Source organism: Syngnathus leptorhynchus, chromosome 10 (genome assembly GCF_054491065.1).
Source record: "Syngnathus leptorhynchus isolate UIUO chromosome 10, UIUO_Slep, whole genome shotgun sequence".
NCBI classification, from domain to species: domain Eukaryota; kingdom Metazoa; phylum Chordata; class Actinopteri; order Syngnathiformes; family Syngnathidae; genus Syngnathus; species Syngnathus leptorhynchus.
This window is the reverse complement of record NC_141204.1, coordinates 10970202-10983629: the sequence shown is the minus strand read 5'-3', so window position 1 is coordinate 10983629 and position 13428 is coordinate 10970202. Positions and strand designations below refer to the sequence as shown.

Sequence of the window (13428 nt, the reverse complement as noted above, 5' to 3'; positions counted from 1 at the left end):
CACACACACACACACACACACACACACACACACACACACACACACACACACACACACACAGACACACACACACACACACACACACAGACACACACACACACACACACACAGACACACACACACGTGCATTTACACAGGTGTGAACATCCCACACACACGTACTGCCAAATTTCACTGTGTGGATGCTGAGGCAGAAACGGATACACACATATGGAGCGCGTGTGATGTACCGAAAGCAGATGAGGTGAGCGCGTTTGATTGACAAGCACATATCCTGACTGAAACTTGCTGGCTTCTTTTTTTTGATCATTCCAAAAAAATGAGTCTGCACCATCTGGAAGACCAGCCAGTTTAAAAACACACAGTTGTTCTTCCTGGTGTGACACACGCACAAACAGACACACACTCACATTGACAAACATACATTAATTGAAATAGAATTAATATTAAAACTAATACAAACTGCAATGAAGCATAAAAATAATTGTCTTGTTTCTCAAGAGGAGAGTGAGCACACTGGTACATGCATCCTAACCCTAACCCTCTCCATAGAATAAACGCTGACGCGGCTTTCCGTATATGGCAAGAACTACATGGGAACAACAGCGACCTCCAGAGGTTGTAATGTGTACTGTAGAGCCGCCACACATCGCCAATCATGTGTTTCAAGTTAAGTTAATGTAGTGTCTTATTTCTCGTTTTCTTTCAAAGTCCAGAGGCTAAAATAGCTACAAACATACCAATCTGCATCGTGAAATACTTTGGGTAGTTCCCACTTGCCTCATGAGCGCTTGCCTCCCTGCATGATGTGTGTGTGCCTGAGTGCACATCCACACACACAAGGGCCTCATTGTCCCACCGCGCCGCAAAAGTGGAGCCCCGGAAAACTGACAGGCAACAACAGGGTCGCCATTCATTTGCATTTGAACAAGTGCCGTGGCTATGACACCGCATCATGTCAATTCATTAGCCGCCTATTAGTGACGCCAATTAGTTTACTAGGACGCCTTTCGCCCACGCAGGATGCAGGACGTGTCCGTCTACCCGCTGGGCAGACCTTCCGCCAAGGTGCTTGTCCCAGTGACCCACAAAAAGAGACTTTTTGTTAGGTTGGTTGTTTGTTGTGTTACTTTTTTAAATGTTCATTGTTGTATTTTTACTACATACAGAATACACTACTTAAAGAGTCATCATAATTAATATTGTTTTTATTTAGTTAACAAATTATGAATATCAATCTTAATTTAGCTAGCTGGACAGCACTATGCATGATGCACTGCGCTAAAATACCTCCCTACATCTCCCCCACCAGTTTGTATTATTTTCTGTTTCACAGACAAATTTAGGATTACTAGAATTCTTTTTTTTAACTGAAGCAATATGTATTTAATATAATATACTGTAGTATCGCACAGAGACGTGCCTGGCTTGGTGATTGTGACGTCAGCAGATGAAAGCAGTTCAGTTGAACGTTGGCTCAGAGGCACTAAAAATCATCCTATGAGTAAAAAAAGTATAACTCAATATCAATTCATAGTCCTGGATAATATTCAGGATTGTTATTTTTTCTGAGGGGTTAACTTGAAACCTGCTTTGGTGTCGAGGTGTTTTCACCGCTGTGCACCTGCACACTCCGGCCGGACTGCATTACCCATGAGGCACCGCGCAGCCCGACTCTTTTCTCTCTGCAGCCTGTGTTCCCTGCCCGTCCTCGTCTCACACAGTCGCCCAACCAGTCGGTTTGGCCGAGCCGCTTCTCCCTCCCTGCCCTCTCGGTGTGTCTTCCCGCCTGCTCGGAGTCAACCTCCGCCGACCGACGAAGAACGAAGGCGAAAAGCAAGAAGACAAATATACCGCCCCCCCACAGCTCCTGCTCCTTGGCGACCCTCCACCATTGGCTCCCAAGCCTTGCCAGTCAAGTCCCAGTCCGAGTTGCGAGCTGTTGTGTGGGGAGAAAACAGCAGCCAGGCAGGGACGGAGGCAGCAACAGCTCGGAAACATCTGGCCGCTGCAGAGTCCCTCTCCCCTTCCCCTTTCTCCACAAGGCTGCTATGGAAAGCGACACAAAGTAGGCGTAAAGGGGAAGCGGGGGGGAAAGCCGAGGAGGATTCAGCGGGGGACGTCGGAGCGTGCTGCCTGTAAGTGGCGCTTGAAATACGGCGAGCGTGTGGAGAGCTTGAGGGAGCGAGTCAAAAGTAGCTTCCTTATCCCTAGCATGACTGTGTTGTGTTAGCTCGCCTTTTTTAGCAGCTGTTGTCATAGTAGCGAGGCCTAAAGGAAGAAAGGAAAGTCCTATGGAGGACATAGCTCCAGTCCTCCACACGCCAGCTTTCTTTCGACGCTCGCCTCCACTTTTAGCCGTTCGTAGCTAGCTTCTCTCCGGGCTCGCCGTGGCTCCTTCACCGGGGATGTCTTCTTTATAGCTTGGCCATCGTCTTCGAATAGAAAAAATAACTTGTTAAATCAAATGTACGCATCATCATTACATCGGTGGTAGGCTTGTCACTACTACTTAATTACACCGACTTGAAAGATGGCCACCTGCAGTGTTATTTAAAGTGAGCCATTTGAAAAAGTTTCTCAAGATCAAATTGGGACGTTTTCATTTTCAGACGTAACACATCCATTCATTTTTAAACCAGGGGTTCTCAAACTTTTAAAGAAAAATCCAAGGATTTATACATCCTTTATTGGAGTCGTTATACTGTAACGACGAATTATTACAGATTTTTTACAGTTAACGTCACTATTTAATTTTGTATCCATCTGCCTCACCGATTGAAAGGTACACAGTCAGAATAGAACTGGTGTCTTAAAGGAGACCTTTCAAATCTAAACTAATTTTTTTTTTTACCTCTCAAGTAATTCCCCTGGGCTTGAACGTGCTTTTCCAGCCTCCACTGTCACACTTTCATGTACTCCTGGAAAGATTCTTATGGAATCCTTCACAGCACCGTCATCACGGTCAACGAGTTGTGATCCACATCTTCCAAATGGGTCGGGCTCAATGACCCTATTGTGCTTGGGGGGAAAAAAATCACACAGGGGCAGGTGAGGAGAAAGTTGTTCCAGCAACTCCTATCGCGAGCTATCCAATGCCCAGTGCAGTGTGAGCAGGCGTGGTTGTCATAGTGTAGTGCAGACAAGTTCCTTTAAAATACAATTGTGATAACTGATTAATTGGCTGATCAATTTAAAATATTTATAACGAAAAAAAAACATCCTCTTGGATTCTTGAATGTTTACAACAATAAAGGTATGAATTTCAGGCAGAACATCAAAACTTTGGATTTCTATTATATTACTTTGTACTTTATGTGTGAGCAGGCGTGGTTGTCATAGTGTAGCGCAGACAAGTTCCTTGAAAATACAATTGTGATAACTGATTAATTGGCTGATCAATTTAAAATATAATGAAAAAAAACCTTCTTGGATTCTTGAATGTTTACAACAATAAAGGATTGATTTTCAGGCAGAACATCAAAACTTTGTATTTCACCGAACAACAAAAAACAAAACAAATTGCAAACTAGTAATGAATTATCTAGCAATTACTAATGAAATATAAACGTACATTGGGATTTTTCACCTGTTTTGGATGCTTTTGGATCACTAAATATTCCCGGTTGAACATCATCGATATTCTTGAGAAAGAAAATTAAAGCAGATGTTTCATAATTTTCCAAATTCATGTGTACACCATGTTGATGATGCCCAAAAAGTTGTACACATCTTTAAGCTCTATTGTTGCCTCGTATCGTCGCTTGCCCGGGCGAGTGGGGGGTGGAATGAATGAGTGAATACAAGACGAGCGTCGCCGGAGTGTGAAAAAGTGGCAAACAATGTCAGCTACGTGCGTCTGTCAGTCGCAAATTTGCCTTTTGTCTCAGAGAGAGACGAAACGCTACTCGAAGCAACTTTCTGGCCGTCATTTGGCAACTTTTGGGTGCTTACGTTTAGGCCGGATATGAAAGAAAACTAACCAGTGCTGCTGCTGCTGCTGTTAGTCGCTTATGTCGTTTCCCAGCCAGAGAAAGACAGAAAGGGTGGGGTGTGGGGGGGGGGGGGGGCAAGGCGACAAAGTTGTTGGTTGAAATGAAAGAGGAGTCTGGTGGCAGGAGTGTAGAGGAGGCAGCATATGGCTGTAGAAAGAGCACAGCTGGAGGTAGCATCTCCATCTGAGGATGATGTCAGAGCAGCTGACAGGCTGCCATCCACCCACCCCCCTCCCTCCCTCCCTGGCCCTTTATTGTGAGGCAGCCTGGGAGAGTTAGTGTGCGTGTGTGTGTGAGGCAGTTAGTAGCAGGCAAGAGGAGGTGGGAGGTGGTATCTGGTTCCCCCTCCAACATCTCGGCCACTTTGCATCTGTCCCTCGCACTTTCAACAGTGAGCTGCTGCTGCTGGTGCTGCTGCTGCTTTTTTTTCCCCCTTCCTCCTCCTCACACGCATTTGCCGGCTCACTCGCTACCCACTCACAGGACAGGCGAGCGAAGGAAAGAACGGACGAGCAAGCGAGAGGGAAAGCGAGAGCGAGAGAGTGAGCGCGCACAAGTCACAGAGCTCCGGCTCCTCGGCCACGCTGGACCTCATCGAGTGGATGCGGACCGCCGCAGGTATCGGCTCTCGTGACGTGTGTGTGTATTGCGTGTGTCGGAAGAGTTGGTCAATGGGGTGAATCTCGAGTATGGTGGCGTTTTAATTCCTTCATTACGTTCCTCAGCGGTTTGCTTTAAAGTCGAGATGGTCTTCAAGTGTTTGAAACGTTTTCGTGTGGTAGTGAGTGTCACTCCGACGTGGACTACTAGTGGGATTACTTCATTTGTTTGTCACGGTGCTCGGTTATTCACTTTAAAGTTCTCACTAAAGCATTTAAATGTTCTCATTTGGCAGTTGGCCTTACTGTTGCACGCATGTGTGTGGACGAGATGATTGTTTAAAAAAAAAAAAATTCAAAACTGAAGCGCAATTTGAAAATTTCAAATGTTCTCGTTTTGGCAGTGTTACTGTTGTGGCTGAGAAATTAAGCCTGAGCGGACGCATTCTAATTAATTTGTCTGTTATCAGCCCCGAGTGAGGAGTAGCAAAATGGATTTTTTCGAAAAGTTGTCGTTTGGCTGTTGCTCGAGTGTGGAAGAGAAACACAAATTTGTCTCATTTTAAATGTTCTTGCAGTTGAAAGCAGCTCCGCCTTTTGTGCTTCAGATTAGAGTATGGACTAGAAACACCGGGATTATTTTACATTCAGGTTTCTGTCGCAGTTGCGGAGAGTAAAATAATTGCTTGAGCATGGACTGGAAGTCAGACTTATATTGTATAATTCCTTGAGAGCGCAACCCTTATCACGTTATCTGCATGAAGCATGCGGCTGTGAAATGTCAAAACATGAGTTTCTTCCAACAGTGCAGTGCGATTTTTATTCTTGAAAGCAGCGGCCGGGTGCGAGCGCTCACGCTCACCCCGGCCGGCGCAGAGGAGCCTAATTTTGAAGTTGCAGCTTTGCGCTGTCCGAATTGGCTAGACAGCTGTAATCGCACTCGCCGCTCGTCTTAATCTCTTTATCTGGCTAGCAGCTGCCATATGGCCCCCGTCAGCTGGATCAGATGTGGCTAAGCCCCCACCCCCCTCCCCCCTCGCTCACCCCCTCCCCGCCCGCCTGCCTTTCTCGCCGTCCGTCCCCGGACCCCCCCTGAGCCGAGCCGGGACCGGTCCATGCCCGCGTCTTTATTTTTAGGCATCTTAAGGATTAGGATTGATGCTGTGACGAGCGGGGCACTTACAGTGATTGTATCGTAAATCTTCTTCTTCTGGGCAGAGGAGGAGGAGGATGTGCGAAGGTTTTTCTCGTAAGACCACGTCTTGGGAGCGTGTCTAGAGGAGGGGCTAATTCACCCTTGTCCCTGTAACCCCCCCCCTCCTCCTCCATTACACACCCCCTCCCCTGCCCCTCATTAAAAGTCGCGCACACGGCGCACACACTCGTCCATTCTTACCGAGGCTTCATTCAAATGAGGCCATTTAAGCGTTCGGGCTAACGAGCAGCGCCAGAAAAGCCAGCGAGCGAGTGAGCGGCATGTATTTTCTCAGGAGGGACAAAGCGACGTGGTTAACAGGTGGGTCTTTGTAAAATGGGGGCCCGCCGGGGGCGGTGGGGGGCTCGTTGGAGTTTTGTCAAGCCGTGCGCGGGCGGAGGTGACGCTTAGGTAGGTGCGTTTGTTGTGGAAAGCCGGTTACCTAAAAGGCGAGCCGGGCCAAAGTGGGCTCATAAAAATAACCAGCGTAGGAGCAGCGGCGGGCCACGCCGCACAAAAGAGCAGGCAGCGCCAATATTGCCGCATGCCAGGAAGGAATGTGCAGCACACTTGGATGGATTTTACTTTGCAAAAAAAAAAAAAATAATAATCTTTGGTTTGGGCTCCATGACTTTGGAAGTCCTTTTTAAAAGTAGCTCATTTGTATTTGAAAAATATCTGGATTGTTTCTTGCGTCAGGTTCTAATTTGTTGAGATGGTGAATTTGCAGCTTTCCTTCAAAATGATGAAAAATCCAACCATGCAATATTTTCTTTTTGAGCTGACCCGCTGACATGTGCCGCAATGGTTGAATTTATCCGAGATGCGCCTTGTGGCACTGGAGGACAATTTGAATTTTGTCCATGAATATATTTTTCCACACTATTCATATTAAGATCTAACCCACATGAGCATCATTTTTGACATTTCCCACAACACTCATTTAGACAGTCGACGAGAGCAAATTCAACTTCTTTCACTCTCTGGTCCAAACTGCTATAATGAATTCCGTTTCACACTATATTCAAATTTATTTAGAAGCACTTCTTGTACGGTGCTGAGTGCCAGATAATATTAATAATCATAATAATAATTCGATATTTTTTCCACTAATTGAAATGAACCACAGAAAGGAATTACATTTTCCAACCTATCCTAATTTAATGAGTAGAACTCCTGGTTGCGGTGCCACCAAAGTATTGACTAGACAAGAGCGCAATCTGATTTTATTATATTTTTTATTATATCAATTCATTAATTTTCCACTGTACTCTAATTTAATAAGAAGAACTTCTTGCATGGAACTTAGCATGTGTTGAATAGATGAGCAAAATTAGATTTTTATTTTCACTTTTGGGATTCAACTATATGGAATTTTATTTCTATTTTTCTCTATTTTCTAATTCAATGAGAATAATAATTGATGACGAGTGTGTTGGATTATCGGACATTCTGGTAATCAAATACGCTAAAGTTAACACAGGCATTTAAACAGAAAATGGCCGTGCTCAGTGTATGTAAAACCCAAATAATAGAAAATCATTTTCTGATGGTCTGTGCAGGTTATGAGGACAGCAGGATGGAGTTTCCCGACCACAGCCGACATTTGCTCCAGTGTCTGAGCGAGCAGCGGCACCAGGGCTTCCTGTGCGACTCCACGGTGCTGGTGGGTGAGGCGCAGTTCCGCGCGCACCGCGCCGTGCTGGCCTCCTGCAGCATGTACTTCCACCTCTTCTACAAGGACCAGCTGGACAAGCGCGATGTGGTGCACCTCAACAGCGACATCGTGACGGCGCCGGCCTTCTCGCTGCTGCTGGAGTTCATGTACGAAGGCAAGTTGCGCTTCCAGGACCTGCCTGTGGAGGATGTGCTGGCCGCCGCATCCTACCTGCACATGTACGACATCGTCAAGGTGTGCAAGAAGCGGCTCAAGCGCAAGGCCACCGCCACCGAGGCTGATAGCACGCGGCGCGAGGACGACGGCGCCGGCTCCAGCTGCTCCGACAAGGCCGACAGCTTCTCAGATGGCTCGCCGGGCCGGCCCGCCGCTGCTGCCGCGGACCTGAGTGACGATGAGGACGAGGGCAAGACGGCGGCGGCGGCGCTTTGGCTGAGGATGCCTTCCGCTGACAGGCCCGGAACGCCGGCCGCGGTGGCCCCAGCCAGCCCATGCCACGGCGAGGCCGATGTCAAGCCGGCGTCGCCCGCTGGGAGCCCATCCAGTTCCACCGGATCCCTTTCGCAGAGGTCGCAACGCTCGCGAAGCCACCGCAGCAGGTTGTCCAGCGACGCCGCCGATTGCGTCTTGGACTTGTCTGTCAAACCCGCGGCGGTCGTCAACCACCACGCCGGCTACTTTGGCAGCGGCTCCCCGCCGGACAGCCTCCGCAGCCCACCAGCCATCAGGGTAAAGGTGGAGAGGAGCGCGGCGTCGGATGAGGATGAGGACCTGGCTGGCGGGGACTACGAGATGGAGCACAGCGGCAAGACAGCGGGGCACGGCGGGGTGGGCGGCCCCCTGTCAGCGCAGCGACGCCTGGGCCTGGAGGCTCACCTGTCGGCCCTGCGCGAGGCCTCGCTGGCGTCGGAGCTGGAGCGCGACGACAAGCCACCCGGCGACGAGGTTCCGGCCGAGGCGTCAGCGGGCGGCGGCGCTGACGGCGCTCTGCTGCCCTACGTGTCCAACATGCTGGCGCCGCCACACACACAGATCTTCATGTGCCCACTGTGCAACAAGGTGTTCCCCTCGCCGCACATCCTGCAGCTGCACCTGAGCTCGCACTTCCGTGAGCAGGAGGGGGTGCGCTCCAAGCCGGCCGGCGGCGACGTCAACGTGCCCACGTGCACCATCTGCAGCAAGACCTTCTCCTGCATGTACACGCTCAAGCGCCATGAGCGCACGCACTCGGGCGAGAAGCCCTACACGTGTGCCACCTGCGGCAAGAGCTTCCAGTACTCGCACAACCTGAGCCGCCACGCCGTGGTGCACACGCGCGAGAAGCCGCACGCCTGCAAGTGGTGCGAGCGCCGCTTCACGCAGTCGGGCGACCTCTACCGGCACATCCGCAAGTTCCACTGCGAGCTGGTCAACTCGCTGTCGGTCAAGAGTGAGCCGCTGGCGCTGCCCAACGTCAGGGACTGGGCCATCGAGGACAGCTCGCAGGAACTCTGGAAGTAGACGCGCCCGCTGCCGCCCTGCGCCGGCGTCGTCTTTCACAGCGCCGCCTCTTGACCTTTTGTTCAGCCCCGGTGCAGCTTTGGAAAATGATCAAAATGGCACAAAAAGTACAGTCGACAGATAGTCCCCGCTGAGAATAGCCCCCTCCCCTCCAAAAAAACATGCAAGTAATTAACGAAAGGATATTTACCAGTGAACCCCTATCTGTCGTGGTGGGTCATTCCAGACCTGCCTGCGATCAGTGAAAAGTTTATATTAGAGAGTTGACACCAATTTGTGCTTTCTTATTAGTGGCATCATGCACAAAAACTGCTGATTCCAGGGGAAAAAAAAGGTGATTATACGAATAACAAACCTCAAAGGGGGGGGGGGGGGGGTCACTGCATGTAAATTGATATCAGGAGAAATCTAGCTGCCTCTCAATTTACTTGCACAGGTTAATTGTACCTGACACCATCTAGTGGAAGAGTACATCATTGTCCTGCCCCTCACTATATGTGGCTTCGATAGATAAACGATGAAACAAGATGAAATGGCGTGAAGAGATGCTCATTTTGGGCTGACATGCGGCTGCGCTGCGGTTGGGAATTCGCCTTTGAAGGGGGCGTGGCCATCCAAGTGAGTCTTGCACTTTAATAGCACATGAACACGTTACTACTGACTTGGGGGTGGGGGGGTTGGTTTGGGTCATTGCATCCTCAGTGTCGCTGAAGGTCTGGCGTTTCAACTTTTTGTTTCCGTGTCTCATCTCACCACTCGGCCGGCGATACGCTTAACGGGTATCACCATGCACGCTTCGAAAGATGTGTGCGCATGTTTGGGGATGTGTGTGTGCGTGCGTGTGTGTACGCGTGTGTATTCATGATGTTCCACTGGCATGGTGGCGAGCGAAGCGTGTTGCCTGTGACGTGTTCAGGGAGCGGCTGACAACGTGAAATGTTGGCACTCATGCAATGCACAGCCTCTTTTTTTTTTGTCTTGTTTCCAATCAGTTTGAAGTATTTTCTAACATTTTACAAATGATTTACTGATAAATAGTTTTCGTCAATCTAGTTGGCAGACCATTTTGTTGAGAAAAGTATTTAATTTAAGGTTGTAAATTGTTCTGCTATAGTTTAAATTCATTTATGATTATTATTATTATGAATAATTTTATTGGATTTTTTTCCCCTTTTTTTTACCTGCTGTTGTTGCATGACGTCCACACTTGTATATTTTAAGATTGTTTTTAAGACAATAATGTGAATTTGCTGTGTTACTGTACACATTGTTATTGATCAAATTTGACTTTTTTTTTTTTTTTTTTTTTTTTTTTTACATATTTGTTTGTGAATATACTACTACTACTACTACTCCAGGGTGAAGCCAAGCTGACTACGACTGGTGGGGGAGGGGGGGGGGGGGGAACGCAGAGGATTTTGTCCTTAAAAGTTGGCAATTTGTGGGCGGGAAATGTTGCTGAAGCTTTTGAAGCTGGCGTCAATGTGTGCACTGATCTCTGCTGTGTGTGTGTGCGTGCGTGACAAAAAGCACCTTTTTAAGCTATATTTTAAAAAAGAACATTAAAATATGCGCGTGAAAGATGCCTTTTAACTCCTCATTTGCAATTGAACATGTTTTTGTTATTTAAAAAAAATGACAGAATTTATCCAAATCATCACTGGAAGTGTTTTCATCGGAGCAAAGTTTTAAAAATTGTGTTTTTTTTTTTTTTTTTTAAACAAAATTTTTAGTATTGGGGGGAGGTGGACCTCGGTTTGGAATTTTAAAAGAATCGTCAAGCGTTTGTACAATCCAAAAAAAAAAAAAAAAAAGGAGTTACTGAACGCACCATAGCCCTCAAGTGTGTGCGTGTGTGCCCCAAACCCGCCCAGTCATCTGACCTGCTGCGGTTTGCATCATTACTGCTGTCGTTTTATTTCTTTTCTGGTTTTACTTGACCGCCTTAAACTGCTGTAGTCCAGGCTGATTGTTCTTAAGATTTTCTTTTGGAATTATTATTATTTTAATGTATTTGTAATAATTTATTTGCGAGTGTCAGGCTGTGAACTAACCACACCAACTTTTTTGCCGTGTTTACTTGAAAACAAGGAGTGTGGGACTGTGGGTGGTCTTTTTAGAAAATAAATGTTTATGGGGAGCTTCAAATGTCTGGGGGTAAAAAGGACAATCACCATCTGGGGGAATAAAAACAAGCAATTACTTTTTTTCAGATCTATTTGCGCCCCTGTTGAGATTAAATACATTTGTTTTAGTTTTCCAATTCATTTGAAATTGAGTTTTAGTCATTTTTAGCTTTGACAATCATAGTTTATTTTTCTCAAGGGGAAGTAAATTCAAATTGTGTTTAGTTTTGGTCATTTCCGGTGTGCTGTTGACGTTAACATTTTTCATTTGTGTGCAAACTGCAATAAATTATCAGATTCTTCACATTGGACCACTGCCTGTTTTTTTGCCCAGTCATCATTTTGAGAGTCACAATGATTTTTGAGAAATAATAAAAATCAAATCATTTAGATTGTTTGGGGGAAATTAATATTAAAAATAACTGACAATGGAATAAAAAGATACTTGCAAAGATCAGTGTAATATTTTTTATCTATAAAAACATATTTCCTTGAATTGACAGTGAATCATTATCTTCCATCATTTAATATATTTATTTCCATGTCTATTGATCGAAATAATGTCAAGTCGATATCATGGCTGTTTCTCAACTTGCCATCATGATTTTCCTTCATTGTGACACAACAGTGCCTCTAGTGTGTCCATCCGAGTAGTGCGGCTCCCCATTAATTAACGCTGGTGAACAAATTTTTAAATCAGAGATGGAAGTAAGATTCTCGCTGATAACGGCCATATCCACCCTTATTTTTTTCTCTAATACGTCAGGTTCTCATAAGATTTGTACTATGTTAAATATCATTCCGGTTGTCTCTCAAAAGGCGGAACTTTTGGTGCTGAGAGCATGCGTAGGCTGCATCTGAGGCGTTAGAGCCATGTAAAAATTGTGCGGCAGCTTGTTGCGCACAGCCCCCCCCCTCTCCCCTCCCTCCTCCAACACAGCTTGTAAAGCTCCTCAAGTAGTTTTGCAGCAAAGAAATGAGCTTTAGCTGTTCTTACAGATGCATCGAGAGCTGGGCAGCGTTCATTAGGCCACAGATGGTCTCCTCAGTAAGCCTACCTCACCCCAACCCCGCCCCCAAACCCCCAAGACGCACACACACATACGCCATAAACTGGCCGCTAATCTCGATGTCTGATGAGCGCCTAATTTTGCTGCAAACCTGAAAAGAAGCACAAAGTTCACAGTTAAACAGTCTGATACGCAGAAGGCATACTCGGGTGCTCTCAAGTGCTCTCGCCTTTTCAAGTCATGAGGTCAGACTAGACAAATCATGAAAAACATCATAACCTGAGTAATGTTCATTTTAGTGCATAAGAAAAAGGAAAAACCTTCATAATCTGTAATATTTTAGTATTCTGTTTCTTATTATTGTTGTGAATATGTTTACTTTTTTAATGTGATTTGTAGATCAGATTTTACTTTCAGTACAACATTTTTATTGTTAGTAATGACCAAAGTGTTAGTGTTTCCAAAAGGTCATGGAAGAGAATATCGCCGCCCCTTTGGTGTGGCGTTATTGATTGCATCGTTGAACATCTGTTTGCAAGCGAGCGCTTGTTCGTGGGCTGTGCGAGGTTGGCGGTGAATGTAGGTCATTAATTTGTTGCTGTCCTTTGTTTACTTAAGGGAAGCGGAGGTAGGGCGGGTTTGTGGGGTGAGGGGGGGGGGGACAAAGGGGCAGCTGCAGAAGCATTTGGTTGCGCCCAAGGCGGCGGCCCTGTTCAACATGTTGGGAGGCTCGACACCGACTCGACTCCTTCGTCCCGTCTGGGGGCCGGGAGGGCCCCTCGCGTGAGGGACAGGGACAGGGACAGCCTCTGCCAAGCTGCCTCTATACCAAAGGGGATGGGGGGCAGTTGCGGGGGGGCGTTGACATAAAGGCCACTGCGCCTCCTCCTGATGTTTCATTCTTCTCACAAAAAATGATTAACAACATGTCACCCAGGAGGCACATTTGGTTACTAACTCTAACCATCCTTCCCCATGCAATTATATCCCACAGTATATTTATTTAATTTATAATCCATTCCATACCTGTATTTTTCACTTACGGTATAACCTACATTTCTATTATTATTATTACATTATTATTATATATTGTAAATCTTATAACATTATTCTTGTTTGTCAACCTACAACAATATTTGGCTTGTTTGCCCCTAATGCAAAACAAAGGCAGAATTATTTCAAGGTAAATAAAATGAACCAAAATGTTTTGTATTTCTTATAGGCTTTCTATGAAAATTAAGCTGATGCATCTTTGGCTAAATGCACAGTAAGAATGGTAGCACAAAAAGAAAAGAAAAGGAGCTTTTAGCTACTCAATCCTGCTA

The 13428-nt window shown here is 46.4% G+C and overlaps 1 protein-coding gene across 5 annotated transcripts; it reads left to right on the top strand.

The window, feature by feature from the left end:
- Window positions 1-992: 992 nt before the first annotated feature.
- Window positions 993-10302, top strand: zbtb18 (zinc finger and BTB domain containing 18). Of its 5 annotated transcripts, none has more exons than XM_085921462.1 (2): window positions 993-1109; window positions 7352-10302. In XM_085921462.1, exon 2 carries the CDS (start codon window positions 7369-7371, stop codon window positions 8965-8967), a length of 1599 nt encoding a protein of 532 aa, XP_085777588.1. In that variant the 5' UTR covers window positions 993-1109; window positions 7352-7368; the 3' UTR covers window positions 8968-10302. The 5 variants fall into 5 exon arrangements, with proteins under 5 accessions (XP_085777588.1, XP_085777583.1, XP_085777585.1 ...); XM_085921457.1 differs by lacking the exon at window positions 993-1109 and adding an exon at window positions 1246-2068; XM_085921459.1 differs by lacking the exon at window positions 993-1109 and adding an exon at window positions 1921-2138.
- Window positions 10303-13428: the final 3126 nt, after the last annotated feature.

Excerpts from the sequence above, each read along its gene's own strand:
- zbtb18 (XM_085921457.1), top strand. The coding sequence starts at position 1,654 with ATGAGGCACCGCGCAGCCCGACTCTTTTCTCTCTGCAGCCTGTGTTCC. Across the intron at positions 2,069-7,351 it reads GCTATGGAAAGCGACACAAA|GTTATGAGGACAGCAGGATG; the intron begins GTAGGCGTAAAG and ends TGGTCTGTGCAG.